This window comes from Oncorhynchus mykiss, chromosome 2 (assembly GCF_057628025.1).
Source record: "Oncorhynchus mykiss isolate SJ-2025 chromosome 2, ASM5762802v1, whole genome shotgun sequence".
NCBI lineage: Eukaryota > Metazoa > Chordata > Actinopteri > Salmoniformes > Salmonidae > Oncorhynchus > Oncorhynchus mykiss.
Genome location: NC_143023.1, coordinates 41,263,078 through 41,281,013, shown reverse-complemented (window position 1 = coordinate 41,281,013; position 17,936 = coordinate 41,263,078). Strand labels below are relative to the sequence as shown.

Genomic DNA, 17,936 nt, shown 5'->3' with positions numbered 1-17,936 from the left:
TGTGTTTAGTGAGTCCGCCTAATCAGAGGCAGTGGGGATGACAAGGGATGTTTGCTTGATAAGTGTGTGAACTGGACCATTGTCCTGTCAACATGTAAACTAGTACTTTTGGGTGTCAGGGAAAAAGTACATTATTTTCTTTTGGAATGTAGTGAAGTAAAAGTTGGCAAAAATATAAATTGTAAAGTACAGATACCCCCAAAAACTACTTAAGTAGTACTTTAAATTATTTTTTACTTAGTACTTTACACCACTGCTCACAATACGTTGTTGCTGGATATTTTTCAAATTACTCATAGATTTGGTTAGGATTGTGATCTAACTTTTTCCTCTTTCCCATAGAGGGCAGTATGGCAATGTCAACTCAAAGGTAGGCTTTTGCTCCACAATTTTTGTATGGTCAATAAAATCCTGCAAGTCAAAATAACATTTCTTTATAGTGAAAGCCTTACATCTCCTATAAATTGCGACTTAACATAATGCGATTTCAACTCAAATGAGGGCACATTAGGTTATTATATTTTCAATTAACTGTGCCTGCATTTCATTAGAGAATATACAAAACGAACTGGGGTTGTACATAGCATGCGACATTCCTAAAACTGTACCTGCCTTTCAGGGAGAAGCGACGCCCACAAGCCAAGCACAATGGATAGGTAACGGTTAACTTTGGAAAACAAAAGTAGCCAAACTAAGCCACCATACTTTTCACGTGACAAGTTACATGGAAGGCTTTCAGAATTTATTGGAGACGAAAAGGGAATCAAATATTTAGAAGTTGCGCGTCACAATCGACGGGATTCCACAGAGGGCTGATCACTGCAGAACTTGCCAAGTGCGTATTCATGCAAATAAAAAAATCATAGGCGTGCCTTTGGCGATGGAGTCACAGCCCGAACTCAGAACTCCTAGTATACCAACAAGCTCCAAAGACGGTGATGCGCACAGCTCGGATGCACTGAGTGACAACCGACGAGGAAACGTTTCACGCTCTATAAAGAAAGGACAAGGCAGAAGTGACGACTATCTTTGAGAGAAGATCTTATTTACTGTCCTCCCTCATCTCACGACGAAAGATACGCGAGTCAACTGGAGTTAGCAGCTGGTCATTTCTTTACTGCGCACTGAGTAGCCTATTTCGCCTTGATTTTATTTATGTTACAGTATAATATAGAGGTACTGCACTCTGACTGAAGATACCGATGTGGATGAAGTTGACATTGCTCTTCTATAGCCTACTGTCACTGCGCGTAAAATCCACATTTGGATAAGGACCTGTCTCTAAAGAAACTTCATAGTCAATTGCCGTTTAATTTTCTCCACAATGTCTGAAGAACATAGTTGCACTGGTGCTAGTCCTATAACTGAGGTTGAAAACAGCAATATCAGCGTTCTCGGCTGGGAACAAGTGCAGCGCCTTGATGCTATCCTGACAGAGACCATTCCCATCCACGGCCGTGGAAACTTCCCCACTTTGGAGATGAAACCCCGACAAATAGTGAAGGTGGTGCGTAGTCGAATGGAGGAGAGGAATATCCACGTCCGGGACGTGCGGTTAAACGGGTCTGCTGCAAGCCACGTTCTTCATGAGGATAGCGGACTGGGCTACAAGGACCTTGACCTAATATTTTGCGCTGATATGAAAGGGGAAAGTGATTTTCAGATTGTAAAGGATATCGTTTTAGACTGTCTCCTGGACTTCTTACCTGACGGGGTGAATAAGCAGAAAATATCACCATTGACTTTAAAGGTAGGCTACATTTTCCAGTCAACAGTTATTGAAATAAATCAAAAGGCTATTTAGAAATACATTTCATTTATAAATATAGCTAATTGGGCTTTTACTCACCTTTGCCCTATTGCACATCATTGTGCATGTTATTTCAAAGTGCAATATGACAAGTTTACTGATAGTATAATGTTGATTTTATCCAGTTAAGAGGATTGCAGTAAGCCCATTTAAAGCACATCCTGTTTCCTCGGCCACATACGTTCCATAGATAGGGCAGCCAATGTTTGCCCCTAGGCTACAGAAACATTCTGTAGGCTACAGAAACATTCTGTAGGCTACAGAAACATGCAAAGAAAGTATGTGCCAATGTAATTACATTTATGCGCTATAGAAGATTAACTGTTCCTAATTTAGTGTTTGTATCGGTTGAATTGGATTTAGATCAGGAGTAGGCTACAGTATTTATATCCATGACAGTTATTTGTTTAAGATCATAGTGGCGCAAAAGCATTTATACAGTATGTATACAGTATTTTAAAAATCCACTCACAGTTATTCATTTTAACTGAGCAAAGGGCCTTTTATAAAGTATACATACAGTATTTCTATCCACTGGCCACTGGAGCTAAAGATTAATTTCCCCTGTGTGTTTCTGTCGGACAGGAAGCCTATGTGCAGAAGATGGTGAAGGTGTGCAATGATTCAGACCGCTGGAGCCTCATCTCCCTCTCCAACAACAGAGGAAAGAACGTGGAGCTCAAGTTTGTCGACTCTCTGAGGCGGCAGTTTGAATTCAGCGTGGACTCCTTCCAGATCAAGCTGGACTCCTTGCTGCTGTTCTATGACTGCTCTGAGAACCCCATGGCCGAGACCTTCCATCCCACCATCGTGGGCGAGAGTGTGTTTGGGGACTTTGATGCTGCCCTCGACCACCTACGCCAGAAGGTGATCTGCACGCGCAACCCAGAGGAGATTCGGGGCGGCGGTCTGCTCAAGTACTGTCACCTGCTGGTAAGGGGCTTCCAAGCCGACTCCGAGACGGAGATGAAGTCTCTGCAGCGTTACATGTGCTCGCGCTTCTTCATCGACTTCTCAGATATCAGCGAGCAGCAGCGCAAGCTGGAGTCCTACCTGCAAAACCACTTTGTGGGCCTGGAGGACCGCAAGTACGACTACTTGATGACCCTGCATGGGGTGGTCAACGAGAGTACGGTGTGCCTGATGGGACATGAGAGGCGGCAGACCCTGGGGCTGATCGCCATGCTGGCGGTGCGCGTGCTGGCCGAGCAGAACGTCATCCCAAATGTGGCTAACGTCACCTGCTACTACCAGCCTGCCGCCTACGTGGCAGACGGTAACTTCAGTAACTACTACATAGCCCAGGTACAGCCCATGTTCCACTGCCAGCAGCATGCCTACTCCTCCTGGCTACCCTGCAACTGAGACAGCACAGGGAAAGGAAGGAAGGAAGGAAGGAGTGAGAGAGGGGGAGGGAGACTCACTGTAAAGTGTTTTTCAGATAAATGAATGAGAAAAAAGGTATCCCCATGACTCGCCAACCTGTATTGAATTTAATTTAGTCATGTTCTGTTAGAGAGTGATGGTGGGGGGGAGAAAATAACAGTTGGGTCTCAGCTCCTGTGAGGTCCATCTTAAACCAATGGCAGGACAGTTTACTGTGAAAATGCCACCCTGTCTGACACCTAACCCAAGCTTGGGGAAGTATGGGATGGGGTTTTGCCCAATACAACGCAAACAATGATGGACAAGAATGAAAGCAGCAGCAATACTTTCATTGACACTCACCTGGATTGACTGACTCTGTTGCAAACTGTAAAGGCCGTTAAATTGAGCGATAGACGGGACATAATGTGTGGCTACATCTGTGTCCTGTGGTGTCCAGCTGCCTCCATGGCTGTGAGGAGGATGCAGGCCCCTTTGCTCTCTGGGGGGTGTGTGGCTTGCACCCTGACGCGTGCTGGGCAATGCCCCAGCGACACAGGGGTTACTAGAGCACCATAAAACTCAATTTCTGGTGCGACATCGTCACAAGCTTTGAGTGACAAAAACTACACCTTAACTAGTAATGATTGATATGAACATAATGTGTTTACAAACCAAAGATTTTTCATTTATTGTTTTCAATACCCAAGTTTGTTGGGGAAGAAAAACAACGTATAATGCTATCTATATTTGTATATGTGAACACGTGTTTTAAGTGCCTAATGCCTATCAGTAGTATAGGTAGAGGAATAATGAGCAGCAGGCCATATCATTTTGTGAATAAATCCAGTTTGATTTTCGTCAGGCACACAAGACAATAGCACCCCAGTGGCTTGTGAATGTAACCGTGAAATCCTGGTACAGTCCGTGCTGATGTCATATCTTTTGGAAGAAAACAACATATCCCCTTGCAGTCGTAGAGTATTAGTCGATGGGGGAGAGATGGGGCTTTGCTGTACATTGTACAAAGTAGTTTGACAGGCATGACCTCGCGTTAACGTTTGCGGATATTTTAAATATTCCAGTTCCAATTAACAATAGCAGTACCTCCTCATAGGTGTGTTGAAGCCACAGAGGCTAGAGCACTATTTTCCGTTGCTCTCCCGTAGTCATTTTCAGACAAACAAACTCCACAGGAATATTAGTTTGTGCCATAGTGCATGTACAGAGATGGTTTAATATTGTTTTGTCGTTGTTCATGTTGACTGTTTCAGTTTCATATGGATTACTGTATATTCAGTTTCACACGGTTTAAACTTTACTGTATTTTGTATAGGGGCGCTTATCTTTTAACTCGCCTTTTGTAGCACGTTCACAGCAGGCTGAGGGATTGACAAAACCTTTGTCGGAAAGAAATAGGTCGAAAAAATAAACACAGAAGGGGAAAGAAGGAGAACGGATCGAAAAGGCAGAGAGCGAGTCGGTGTGTGTGTTCCTGTGCTGCCTTCTAGGATGATACTTGCTGAGACACCCTAGCAGGGAATTACGCAGCTGCCGAAGAGGTTGAACTTCGCTGGGCTGTGTTTGTCGTGTGTGCACTCGCTTTGGGTCGGCTGCATACCTACCAGAAAATGTTGTGCCAAATGTTTATCTGCCGCTTGCCCAATGTTGAATGAGTGTTCTGCCTTTTGTCGATGGTGCGCGAGGTTGAGGATGTGTTGTTTTTATATTGAAGGACAGATATTGAGCTGTAAGGGAGGGGGGGGGGAACTTGTGAAGGAGTGCAAGTGAAGGACAGAGGAAAGCGTGAGAGGCAGGGAGCTGGGCTGGGGAGATAGGTGCAGATGGTGAAGGGGTTTGTCTTGCTTTCACCACAGACAGACATGCACAGTGGTAATACCTCTCTCTCTCTCTCCCATCTTTAAGAGGACCTAAGCAGAGCGAATAGGCAGGAGAGAGAGGGGGGTCCTGGTACACACAACAGAACTTTAGGGAGGTAGCCTGTTAAGCCGAGCACTATTTATTATCATTACCTCTGTGTGTCAGGGCCTCTTCTCTGTGGGACTAAACAGATATCCACGCATGCCTTATGAGCTTTGATAACATTCCCTGGGTTGGTGCACTGCCATGGTATTACTGTAAATGACCTGTTAATTGAGGCTAGGTTAGGCGGTGGCTACATGATCTAGCTGCTATGCCGTAAGTTCCAAGCCCATGGGGAAATACTGTCTCATGCTAATTCAGTTTCTCTAATGCCATTTCTAAACATAACATCTGAAACATGTTGATAGGAACTGATAGGAATTGATTTTTTGACATAAAGATGAAAATGATTGATGATTCATCTCCAGTATTGTGGGTCTTGGGGTGAGAGACAGTGTTATTAAAAATAGCAACGTCGGTGTGCACTATACAAATATAAAGTGTGTATCTTTAGAAAAGAACGAACAGTGTTTTCACTGTGGGTGGGATTCCTGGCTTCCCACTAGTGTACAAATGGGTCATGTCACAACTCTTTAGGACATCTTAAGGAAACTACTGTCTTTGTCTCCACTGATGAGATCCTGCTCTTGTCTGCTCTCCTTTCCCCTCACTCCCATAATGTGTAAGCTGTAATGCAGCTCCCTTAGGGAGAAAGTGAATGGACATCTAATGGAGTTCTACAGGGCTCCATTAGGGATGTGAATCGGCTTAGGTGACCACTGTGTGACTGTAACCTGGGTGGTCAAGAGAACAGAGAGAAATGTACTCTCTACTCAAATCATTCTGTAGACTCCTTTATCTCTATTTGGCTATTTCACACGTTCTGGTCTAGCATTTTTTTTTCTTTTTGACTGTACATTTGGATGATATTGTCTGGATCATGCAGGCGGTGTGTGTTCTCATCTCTTCTCACTCTGAAATTGGCTCAGAACAGCTCAGCCAACACCAGTCTACCATGTAGTTAGCGAGCAACACACATGAGTTACTGCATTGTCTTGTATGCATTGTTTCAACTTTTCACCTCCTATTCATGCAGTCTTTTTCAATCAAACCTACAAAAAAAGAAAAAGCCTGCTTCATGTATTTTTTATGATTGTTATTTTTATAACTGTATCAGACACTACCATGTTGCAGCGCTTTGGAATCTGTAATCAGGTTGCAAAATATCATTTCTCAGCTTACATTTTTTTTGCAGATCTTGTAAATGTGTCTGTTTTGAAGATAAAGAATGTTTTCATCATTAAAAAAAAAAAACTGAAACCCACATTTTCATCTCAGTTTCTTGTTTGTAACGATGTTTGTAGAAGAATCTGTGACTGAATTGTGTTGACGATGACACTCCAACTGTCTGCTCTGATTGTTCCTGTCTAGCGTTAGGCTATATCCCCAAACCACCACCAACGCTCAATGTCCAGGCTTGGCCTCAATGGTCTGCCCATCAAGGCAACTGACTTCAGGCTTCTTTTTCAATGAGAGGGCATCTCTTTTAACTGATACTGGCGATTCAGCAGCGTTTAGAAGGCTGGGTTCCCTGCTTACAGATGACAATCCTGGCCAGATCCTGGCAGACCAGACCCAAAGGGCACCGGCCAGAGAACTGCTCCACCGCTGCCAGAAATAGCTGGTGGGGAGTGTGAGGGATTTGCGTCCACCCAAAAAGAGACTTTAACGCTTTTGTGTTGTGAATATCTTTGCCTGCTCATCAAATTCTCTTTCAGAATTACACAGTGCCTCCCATACACACCACTGTAAATGTTGACTGACTGATCAGGCAAGGGCAGGGTAGCAGTGAATGGATCCAGTTCCATGGATTGAAATGGAGCTCTAAAGCAACTTAGCTCTAGTATGGGTCATATGAGTCACATGTCTCATTGTCCCACAAAGAAAGAACGTGGGAGAGAGACAGAGAAAGATGAGTAAGGAAGTAAGCTATATTTAGGAGCCATGATAAGGATATTATCCCTTTCACTTAAACTTAAATGGATGACTGCTCTATGCTTGCAGACACAAACTTCACTTTTCCAAACGTCTGGACAATCTGATCACATGTGCCTTCAGCTTCATCAATATCTCCTCAGTGCAGCCAGCTTCAAACACCATAAAACATTAGAGATGCCTACACAGCAAATTCTCCAGTGTTGAATCAACACTGAGCATGTTTATTTTTTAATTACATTTTTTTGTAACCTATTTTTAACTAGGCAAGTCTGAGCATGTTAAGTGTAACACTGTTTCAGGTCCACACTTCCAGTGTTAAATTAACACTTTCCTTAGTTTAAAGCCTTATTTGCATATTTCCCAGTGTGCCTTGCCTTTCGAGAGTTTGTAGAGTTTACACCCATGACTGTATTTTTTTAGTGACAGAGACATGGTTGTTGCATTAATTCATTTTCAGTCCTGTGGCCTTCACCAAGTGAGATCATAAGTGAATATGTTATAATTAAAATTACTTTAAGACAATGCACACTTCATAAGGCCTTCTTTTGAGGGCCTAGTTTTACCCTTATACACTGGCCTGAAACATATGTTTTACAGGTCACATTGGCCCTGCAAGTCACACTATGCTGGCTTGCAAAGTGATGTGTAATTCCAATTGGAATCCAGCCTGAGTGGGGGATATTCAACATTTGTCATTTGTATTTACCCGCAAGCTGTATTCAGAATGACTGCCAGGGTTGGGAAGACTGAGACGACCTAAAGAATCTAAACTAGAACAACATTACAGTAACGGGAGCAATACGTCCAAGTAACAGATTGGATGAGTTTAGAAAAATGTGTGATATTTCTATTTAAGTAGCTTAAGAACAATACATTTATCAGTCAATGTACATGCAAAAACATAGAAACAAACAATAATAAAAAACACAAAAACTGCGATAGAGCATGGTGGGAAATATAACAGCGGCGGCTGTGTTTTATGTTGTTGTTCATCTCTGGTTATTACACCAATACTGGGGTTCTTTTCCACCCCTGAGTGTTAATTTAACTATTTACAGAGGTCATGTCATTTCTGAATCAACACTAGAAATGTTACATTGAAAAATCAACACTACTTAATTAACACTGGCCAATTTTCTGTGTACTTAATGGCCTGTCTCTGCTTGAAAGGGATGGGAATAGACGAAACAAATATGATATATAGCAGACCGTATGCTTGGGGGAGATCCAAGGTCCACCGCCGTGCGACTCCAAAAGACAGCAGTAGTGAAAACATTGGCAATAGTTAAGAGGTTCGTATCATTTTTCAGTTAATTGATTACATGTTGTGGGAGGGAAAGGGGGAGGTTGTTGGAGGACTGAAAAACGGATCTATCTTCTATCCTTAAATTCCCTCCGAGCTCCTCCGAATTCGTTAATGGCTTTTCCACCTGGGAATAGGAAAGTGGCCGGCTACTTCATGGGATTTTCTCTCTCTCTCTCGCCCTCTTTGCTCACCCTCTCCGGCTTGCTCTCGCCCTCCCTCTCATTTTTCCAGATGAAGGCTTTTATTGAATAAGCCAAGAAATGTTGGATCAATACTCGCCGTGGCCGACCCACCTTGCAGAGATGGGAGCCAATGTTGTGCTTTACGACGTGGTCTAGTCATTTCAATAAGGCAACCATTTTCTCTCTTGGAAAAGTGTGAAACGGACAACGCGGCCATGATTCCTCACTTTGAGAGGTGCTCGTGAACAAATTCCAGGTTGGTGAGTTATAAAACATTTAGGGAGCATTAATCAGCTATGGTGAATACAGCCGTGCAGATAGAGATGTCAGAGTCACCGAAGGGTCACAGACTACTGTTTTTTATTGTCTATGGGGACAGCTATGTGGTCAAATGTATCAAGCATTTCAGAATAGGAGTTCTGTTCTAGTTATCTTAATTCGCTGTCATTTTAAAGGCTAAACTAATCCTAAATCAGTATTCCTACTCTTAGACGCTTGATATTCAGGCCATGATCTACTCCTGTTTTTAGAGTCTATGGCAATTTCTCTGATGTGGGAAATATACAACTTAATTCTCTAACATATTAATATAGTCTATCTATACTCACAAGTCATCTCATCATTTGACATTCATTTTTAAATTACATTTTTTCTCGATTGCTAAAACACAAAAACTGGTTCCTGTAGCACAAAAACCTTACGTCATTCCCAAAAACACACACATTTCCCATAACACTATTCACCTGTTTCCACACATTTCAATATTAAAATATCTTTCTGCAAAACATTACACAAAAGTGGCCAAATAAATAATTCATTGCACTATATGTTCGTTCAGCAAACAAATGCTCTCAATATAATTAACTCAAGTCATCACAACCTAAACTCAGAGGACACATTTCTCCAGGTGCAAACAGTTCTGCATTAGGGGGCGCTATTAAAATTTTGGGATGAAAAACGTTCCCGTTTTAAACAAGATATTTTGTCACGAAAAGATGCACGACTATGCATATAATTGACAGCTTTGGAAAGAAAACACTCTGACGTTTCCAAAACTGCAAAGATATTGTCTGTGAGTGCCACAGAACTGATGTTACAGGCGAAACCCAGATAAAAATCCAACCAGGAAGTGCCGCATTTTTTGAAACCGCCTCCTGCCAATGACTCCTTATATGGCTGTGAATGAGCTACGAATGAGCTTACGTTTTTCACGTATTCCCCAAGGTGTCTACAGCATTGTGACGTCTTTTTACGCATTTCCATTGAAGAATAGCCGTAAGGGACCATATATAGCAAGTGGTCACATGGTGTCTCCCGCAGAAAATCTTGCGTAAAATACTGAGGTAGCCATTTTTCCAATCGCTTCTTATGAGAAACCAATTGCCTCAACGGATATATTGTCGAATATATATGTTAAAAACACCTTGAGGATGGATCCTAAACAACATTTGCCGTGTTTCTGTCGATATTATGGAGTTCTTTTGGCGTTGTAGTGGTAGCATTTTCCGGTCGATTTCTCAGCCAAGCATGATGAACAAATGGGAGCTATTTCGCCTACAAAAATAATATTTTTGGAAAAAAGGAACATTTGCTATCTAACTGGGAGTCTCCTGAGTGAAAGCATCTGAAGTTCTTCAAAAGGTAAATTATTTAATTTGGTTTCTTTTCTTATTTTTGTGAAAATGTTGCCTGCTGCCAGCAGAGCCTAGCATAGTGTTATGCCATGATAAACTTACACAAATGCTTGTCTAGCGTTGGCTGTAACGCATATTTTGAAAATCTGAGATGACAGTGTTGTTAACAAAAGGCTAAGCTTGTGTTTGAATATATTTATTTCATTTCATTTGCGATTTTCATGAATAGGATAAGTTACTAGGGGTATTTATGTCCGCTGCGTTATGCTAATTCGTTTGAGGCTATGATTACGATCCCGGATCCGGGATTGCTCATCGCAAGAGGTTTTAAGCCTCAAAATTGTCAACACACCAATCAGAATTGCAGGATCAATAAATAGGGCCTAGAGGCATGTCCATGTGCTTTGGAACAATGGATCCTAACCAATGCTGAAGTTGCTAGACAATAGAGAGGACGAGGGCAACAACAACAAAGAGAAGTAATCTGTGCCACCCGAGTCCATCATGCTCATACATGGGAGGACTATGAGAGAAGCTGGACAGCTAGTGCAACCCAACCTAAACCGTTACACGGTTGCATCCATTGTCTGTACTTTCAGAAGGAAAAACGGGTAATATGCCTTGTTGTTACTGTGATACATGTAATGTTGTGGTGCATATAGACTGAATCTCCATTTTGTTCTCTGTGTAGTTTTTACAACAGTGATGGATGACCATAGGTCAGTAATGGTCAATTTCATTTTTGCAGAACTGAGAGGCGTTCCTCTATTGGAGGAAGGCGGAGACTTCTCACAGCTGAGCAGGAGACTGCCCTGGTGTATATGATGATTGCCAATAATGCCATCCGTTTGAGGGAAATAGTTGAAAACCAGGTAGTCTTCCAAGGAATTGACAGCATCAGCATTTCCACCGTTGACCGGATCGTTCAGAAGAACCACGTCAGGACAAAGCAGCTGTACCGTGTGCCTTTTGAAAGGAATTCAAACAGAGTTAAGGAGCAACGATTTCTTAAATGTATTTTACTGTACAGACTTTTTACAGTATGTAGAGTATGGCCCATCTCTCCAGCAAATCAATACAGTGCAGTATAGTAATGTGTTACTATAAAACTGCAGTACACAATCTTTCAGTACTGTACTTGTAGTACAGTAAAATGTGTGTTTTTTAAAAACTTCTGTAGAGAATCTTTGAGCTGGATGCCATGGCTGACCCACAGAAATACATCTTCATCGACGAGGCAGGGTTCAACCTAACAAAAAGGCGCAAAAGGGGGCGCAACATCATTGGTCACCATGCATTCATACAAGTTCCTGGCCAGAGAGGAAGCAACGTCACCCTATGTGCAGCCATCAGCAATTGTGACGTTCTCTACCACCATGTCAAAGTGGGTCCATACAACACGGCACAACTACTTCAATTTCTAGATCAGCTGCACAGTAACATTCTTAAACAGGAAGGGGAGCCAGGGCAACCAGAGCAAGCAATGTTGTCATTTGGGATAGCGTGAGTTTCTACCGGGCTGCTCTGGTTCACGCCTAGTTCATTGATTACCCCAGGTTCACCATTCTTTTTTTGCCTGCATATTCCCGACTTCTGAATCCGATTGAGGAATTTTTATCAGCATGGCGGTGGACAGTGTATGACCGTGACCCCTACGCACAGCAAAACCTCCTGGATGCAATGGTGGACGTCTGTGGTGATGTGTCTGTGGAGTCTATTCAGGGTTTTCTAAGGCACAAGGGGGCATTTTTCCCATGCTGCCTGGCAATGGCAAACATAATGTGGGACGTTGATATGAGATATTAAGGCCTGACCCAGACCTGAGATGATGAGAACGCTGATGCTGATGCTGAGTAACCTGTACATTTGCTGCATTTGGAAATGAAGCTTTGCAAATTGGGTATTTTACTGTGCATAGACTCTTCCTTACATGTTTTGTCAGTGTGACATTTCAAAGGTCACTTCAAGGTCATTTCAAATATTCCCTTATCCGCTAATGTAAGAGGTATTTATTACAGTAGTTTTGAATTTCTCTCACCAGGGTGGTCCTGAAATGGTTATCTGGATAGTCAGTGCTGTGATTTAAAAAAGTTCCAAATGATTTCTCTGAAAACCCATTCTAAACATTTTGCTAGCAGCGTTTTGAATGGATCCCTCGTGTGTAGCAAACAGTCATGTAGTCTGTGTTTTTGACAGCTTGAGTGCGAGTTGTCTGAGGGCAAAGTTTGAATTGGGACCCAGAAGTTAGATGTTTGTACTGTTGGGTGTGAGTTTTTAAAATTGTGTGTGAAGGTTTTGGTTTTGTGTCTAAGCAATTGAGAAAAACTGTAACACCAAGTACAGTAACAATTCCCCCCAGTCCAGCCCACCACAAACTGTCTATTCTGTTCTGCTCAATTCTGTTTAACCATTCGCCTTATTCTATTTAACCATTGTCCTTCTACATTTGAATCAGGTGATTTAGGAACTTAACGCGGCTCTGTATTTCAACAGTGCCATGCCACTATAAACATCCTAATGATGGAAACATGCTGGCTATAACAGTAAACCTCCTCAACAGTGCCATTACTGTCATTGACATAACCAATATGCCATGTCGTCTCCATCATCCCATTGAGAATAGACCATGACAATGCAGTCTGAGTGACACAGAGTTTTTCCAAAATAACACACAGGATGAGGACAGAGTGAATCCTCCCAGCTGAAAGATATGAATTGATGAAAAGTATAACAATTAGGCAGCCACCCGGGCTTTTGTTGAGGGAGGTGTGTCGACGATCAGTCACAAAAGGTAACAGGAGAGCACACAGCCTTAATTGTGTTACTGTGTGCTTTTCTGAGAACAGGCACTCCACTCAGTGCCTCTAGTCTAGTGTGTTGAGTATAGTGTGTTATCTTTTATTATAGATGATAGAAAAACAGAAAGAGAGAGACACGAAGAGAGAGGGGTCAGAGGAGCAGGAGTATCAAAGGGAAGACGAGTGGAGAGACAGAGGGGGGAATAAAGAGAGTCAGAGCAACTGAGAGGAGAAAGTGAAGTGAAACAGGGAGAGCAGGAGAATTTGTGAGAGGGCGGAATGGTAGGGGGAGAGAGATTCAGAGAGAATGAAAGGGAAGATGGAGAGTTGGAGACACTGAAGGAGAGGGAGTCAGAGAGACTGAGAGGGAGAGTTGGAGACACTGAAGGAGAGGGAGTCAGAGAGACTGAGAGGGAGAGTTGGAGACACTGAAGGAGAGGGAGTCAGAGATACTGAGAGGGAGAGTTGGAGACACTGAAGGAGAGGGAGTCAGAGAGACTGAGAGGGAGAGTTGGAGACACTGAAGGAGAGGGAGTCAGAGAGACTGAGAGGGAGAGTTGGAGACACTGAAGGAGAGGGAGTGAGAGAGACTGAGAGGGAAGAGGGAGAGTTGGAGACACTGAAGGAGAGGGAGTAAGAGAGACTGAGAGGGAGAACAGTGCAGAGTAGTGACATGCAGTCAGGGTAGGTAGTACTTACCCTGTGATAATCTAATACAAAAAAATTGTTACGAAAAGCCAGAATTTTTTTATGATATAAAAAATTACATAAAATGTTGTTATCTGATGTCTTTTCTCAATGATTCTGGTGGTTTTTATCAAATGTTTTTTTGTTTGTTGCTAAAACTGCACTAGGGTGTTCATGCCTTCCTTTTCATCAATTCAAATCGTTGATGCAGACGGCCATTCCGGACTCCAGTCACTGTTAATGGACAAGGCCATCATAGGCGTCGCTGCGTTGCCGAGCTTCATTCGTTGCATTGATGATTTCATATTTTGCTCATGCGTATTGCCTAAACATTGTGTCTGTAAACATTGTGTGTGAAAACCTGGGGTAATATATTACATTTTATTGTCACAAAGACCAGATAGGTGCAGTGAAATGTGTTGTTTTACATGGTCAACACCCATGGAGCAAATTAGGGTTATGTGACTTGCTCAAGGGGACATTGGCAGATTTTTCAACTGGTTGGCTTGGGTATTCAAACCACTGACCTTTGGATTACTGGCCAAAAGCTTGAATCACTAGGCTACCTGCCGCCCTAAGCTGTGCACATTTGGGCGTGTCTACATAATTTGGTGTTCGCATCCCTTGAACTGAACGTAGCTGTCAAAAACAACCATTGTAGGTTTCGAAGAATGGAACGTCAACTATAATGGGTTAAGACCAGACAGAGGCAGAATACAGGAGCTCTATAAGACGTGACTTTATTCATGACATGCAACCACATGCAACCACCCTCACTGCTAGCTGTCGGGCAGGCAAACTGAGTATTGGACTGTCCACTTGTCTGAAACATCATTACCAATTAACATATGCTACCTGGACTTTTGCACATCTTGATGTTGGACATTTGCTTTTTGGACATAATGGGAATGGGGCTTCTCCCACCACTCAAAGCGTGACTGGGCCTTGGTTTTTACAAGATGGATGCGACTAACTACAACAATTCTATATGGGGGCGCACCAGTGCAGGGATTTTCTGCTCTGTGACCGGGTGGATGCCCTAATTGATGGACGAGCCTACCTGTGTTCTGTGTGGGGGGATAACTGTTCTACCAGCTAATGTTTGTGTCCGTGTGACTTTTTGTGTCCGTGTGAAAATGGAACCAATGGAGGCCGTTGGCGATGCGCCTCCCACACGACTGTGGACACGGGGTTCTGCTGTGACTTCTAAAACGTGACTGAGAGATTCACCTTGAAGGACAGACAAATGGATTTCATCTACAGGCCTAAATGCATTTTCTTTTGCAATTTGCAGGTTAGGCTACTGTTGTATGAACACGAGAACAAACCAAATGTGTGTGTGTGTGTGTGTTTGCGCGTGCTGTGCGCAGTGTTATAGGAATAATTGTAAATCCATTGTGAAAGGCTATGGAGTTTGCGTTGCAAACTATTTGGATGAAATATGTCCATATTATTGATATTTTAGTGCCACATATCAGTTGTAACTGTGGATGCCACCTCAGTCTATGGCTGAGCAGTGTGTCATTTTGTCAGATAATGTAAAATATGCCGCAATCAGTGTGTCTTGGCTACATTGGTATTTACATTTGGTGAAAATTGTTTGTCAATTTTGGTTAATAGCCTATGTCACTCTGGTTGTTGGAGCTATCTGTTGTATGGTGAACTTCATCAAGGTATATTTGTGAGTAAATCTGGTTTTGATAATAGCCAGTGCCAACCCAGCCACCACCTGCACCGCACGTCACGGGCGCAGAGAGAGACAGAGAGAGAGAGGGGTGGTGAGATTGAGAGGGGGAGAGCAGGAGAAACTGTGAGTGGAGGGGATGGCACGGGTGAGAGAGTCAGAGAGAATGAGAGGGGGGGAGGGGGTAGAGAGAAAGGGAAGGTGATCCTCTTGTCTGGGGGATTAGACTCCTTGAGGTTAGTCAGACCCTGTAGCCTGCAGCACAGATAATCATATCACACTCTCAGCACCTGAGGTAGAAATAGGGGGAGAGAGAATGTTCTGAAAAGGAAAAATAACCATGCTGACAGGGAGAAAGATGTATACAAGGATAGATGAAGAGAGAGAGAAAGAGATGAGGGAAACATGCACACACATTGGCATGACACACCGTGTGCAGTGTTGATTTGGGCGTAGCACTGTTTACTGTGGGTGTGTGGCATGGAGAGACTTGTCAATACTAGTTAACCCATACATCAACAAAAAATAAATGCTACTGTTTATCCAAGTGTTACCTAGCGAACACAAACACACTGATACGTATTTAAACATATTGAAACTGGAACACAACACCCATGCATAGGTGGTAAACTTGTCAGCTATTAGGGCTCGGCTCTGCCCTAGCCTTTTAAACACACTCGTAAATGTAATGTTATGACTGTAACTACTGTTTCCTGCAGGAGCGAAAAGAGGTACAACATAGTATGGGGGAGTCTCACTCTTTGGTTGAAGGACCTAAAATTACACCTGACAGGGCTAATGAAATCCACGCCTCACTGGAAGCCCCTCCTTCCACAAGTGATAAGCTAGAAGCTTGGATTCATTCCTATTATTTAACACCTCTCTTTAATGAGCCCAGGAATGGGCGGTGCGGGGCCAAACAGGCGGTGTACCTCATTTGTCTCCTTCAGGGAACAGCAGTTATAGACAACTTTGGTACAACATACTATGGGAAACAGAATCCCACCCCAAGCTGACCCCAAAGGATACTAAATGAAACGGCCCATGGCAGACCTGACCCCAAATGCCTCAGTCCTTGCATTGTGCACACGGCGTGCTGCCTAGTAACTTTCCCCTGTCCCAGCCATAAACACACTGTGGGCTACACTGGGAGCAGTGACATCCAAGCAATAAAACCTCACAAAAGTGTATGGTGATGCCCAACTCGCCGCAGCACAAATATCTCATACAGTCAACCCTTTAAACAACACGCAAGACGCTGCCAGACCCCTGGTGGAATGGGTGCGTACACCACTAAGTAACCCTTGCCCTTTGCCGCTATACGCCAGGGAATGGTTTCCAAAAAGCATATGAAGGCTAAGTTCATCGTTATAACCATAGGATCCTTAAGATTTAAGATGCTTTTGTGAAACCGGGCCCGGGGAGATCCAGTGGGACAAAAAGCCAGGCACATAGCTGGTTATCCCCCATAAAGCACAGGGCATGTAACCTCTGTTACTCTTCAAAAGCAAAAGGAGGATAATAGGGAAATAGCTCAAAAGCTAAGGACCTGTAGGTCTCAACGTAACCTTAGAGTCGCCTGGGGGCGAACTAAGTTCAGGAAGGGTGTATGGATAACTTGTGGAACTCCCCAACATGTTCAGCTGAGGCGAAAGCGATGAACAGGGTGGCACCGGAGGGGATGGCTGACGTTTTATGTGCTCCTAACCAACAGTTTTTTTGCGTTGTTTGTAACTTATTTTTAAACTTATTTTATACATAATGTTGCTGCTACCATCTCATATGACCGAAAATAACTTCTCATCAGAACAGCGATTAGCCACCTTGAACTGGAAGAAGGATTTTTCTTTAACGAGTCCAACGCGAAAGATATACTGCTTTCTCCTGAATGGGCCTAAATCGCCATAATTTGCATGAATAAAAGATGGCGATAAAGGGGGCGGAGGTCAGGCTGCCTCCTGAGAATTCGTAGGCGAGTGAGTAAACTCCCACTTCCATCCGTTCTATTGGCCAACTTGCAATCATTGGAAAATAAAAATGGATGAAAAAAATAGATAAAATTGATAAAAAATTGTAATATAATAATGTTTCACCGAGTCGTGGCTGAACGACGACATGGATAATATACAGCTGGCGGGATTGTCCATGCACCGACAGGACAGAGAAGTTATTCTACCGTTCAAAAGTTTCGGGTCACTTAGAAATGTCCTTGTTTTTGAAAGAAAAGCTAATTTTTTGTCCATTAAAATGACATCAAGTTGATCAGAAATACAGTGTAGACATTGTTAATGTTGTAAATGACTATTGTAGTTGGAAACGGCTGATTTATAATGGAATATTTACATAGGCGTACAGAGGCCCATTATCAGCAACCATCACTCCTGTGTTCCAATGGCACGTTGTGTTAGCTAATCCAAGTTTATAATTTTAAAAGGCTAATTGATCATTAGAAAACTCTTTTTGTTAGCACAGCTGAAAACTGTTGTGCTCATTAAAGAAGCAATCACACTGGCCTTCTTTAAACTAGTTGAGTATCTGGAGCATCAGCA

At 42.9% G+C, this 17,936-nt stretch overlaps 1 protein-coding gene across 1 annotated transcript; it reads left to right on the top strand.

Moving 5' to 3' along the window:
* The first annotated feature begins 633 nt into the window (after positions 1-633).
* On the top strand, positions 634-6,422 carry LOC110489886 (terminal nucleotidyltransferase 5A). Its single transcript, XM_021562849.3, has 2 exons — positions 634-1,750; positions 2,396-6,422. Exons 1-2 carry the CDS (start codon positions 1,325-1,327, stop codon positions 3,173-3,175), a joined length of 1,206 nt encoding a protein of 401 aa, XP_021418524.1. The 5' UTR covers positions 634-1,324; the 3' UTR covers positions 3,176-6,422.
* The last annotated feature ends 11,514 nt before the right edge of the window (positions 6,423-17,936 follow it).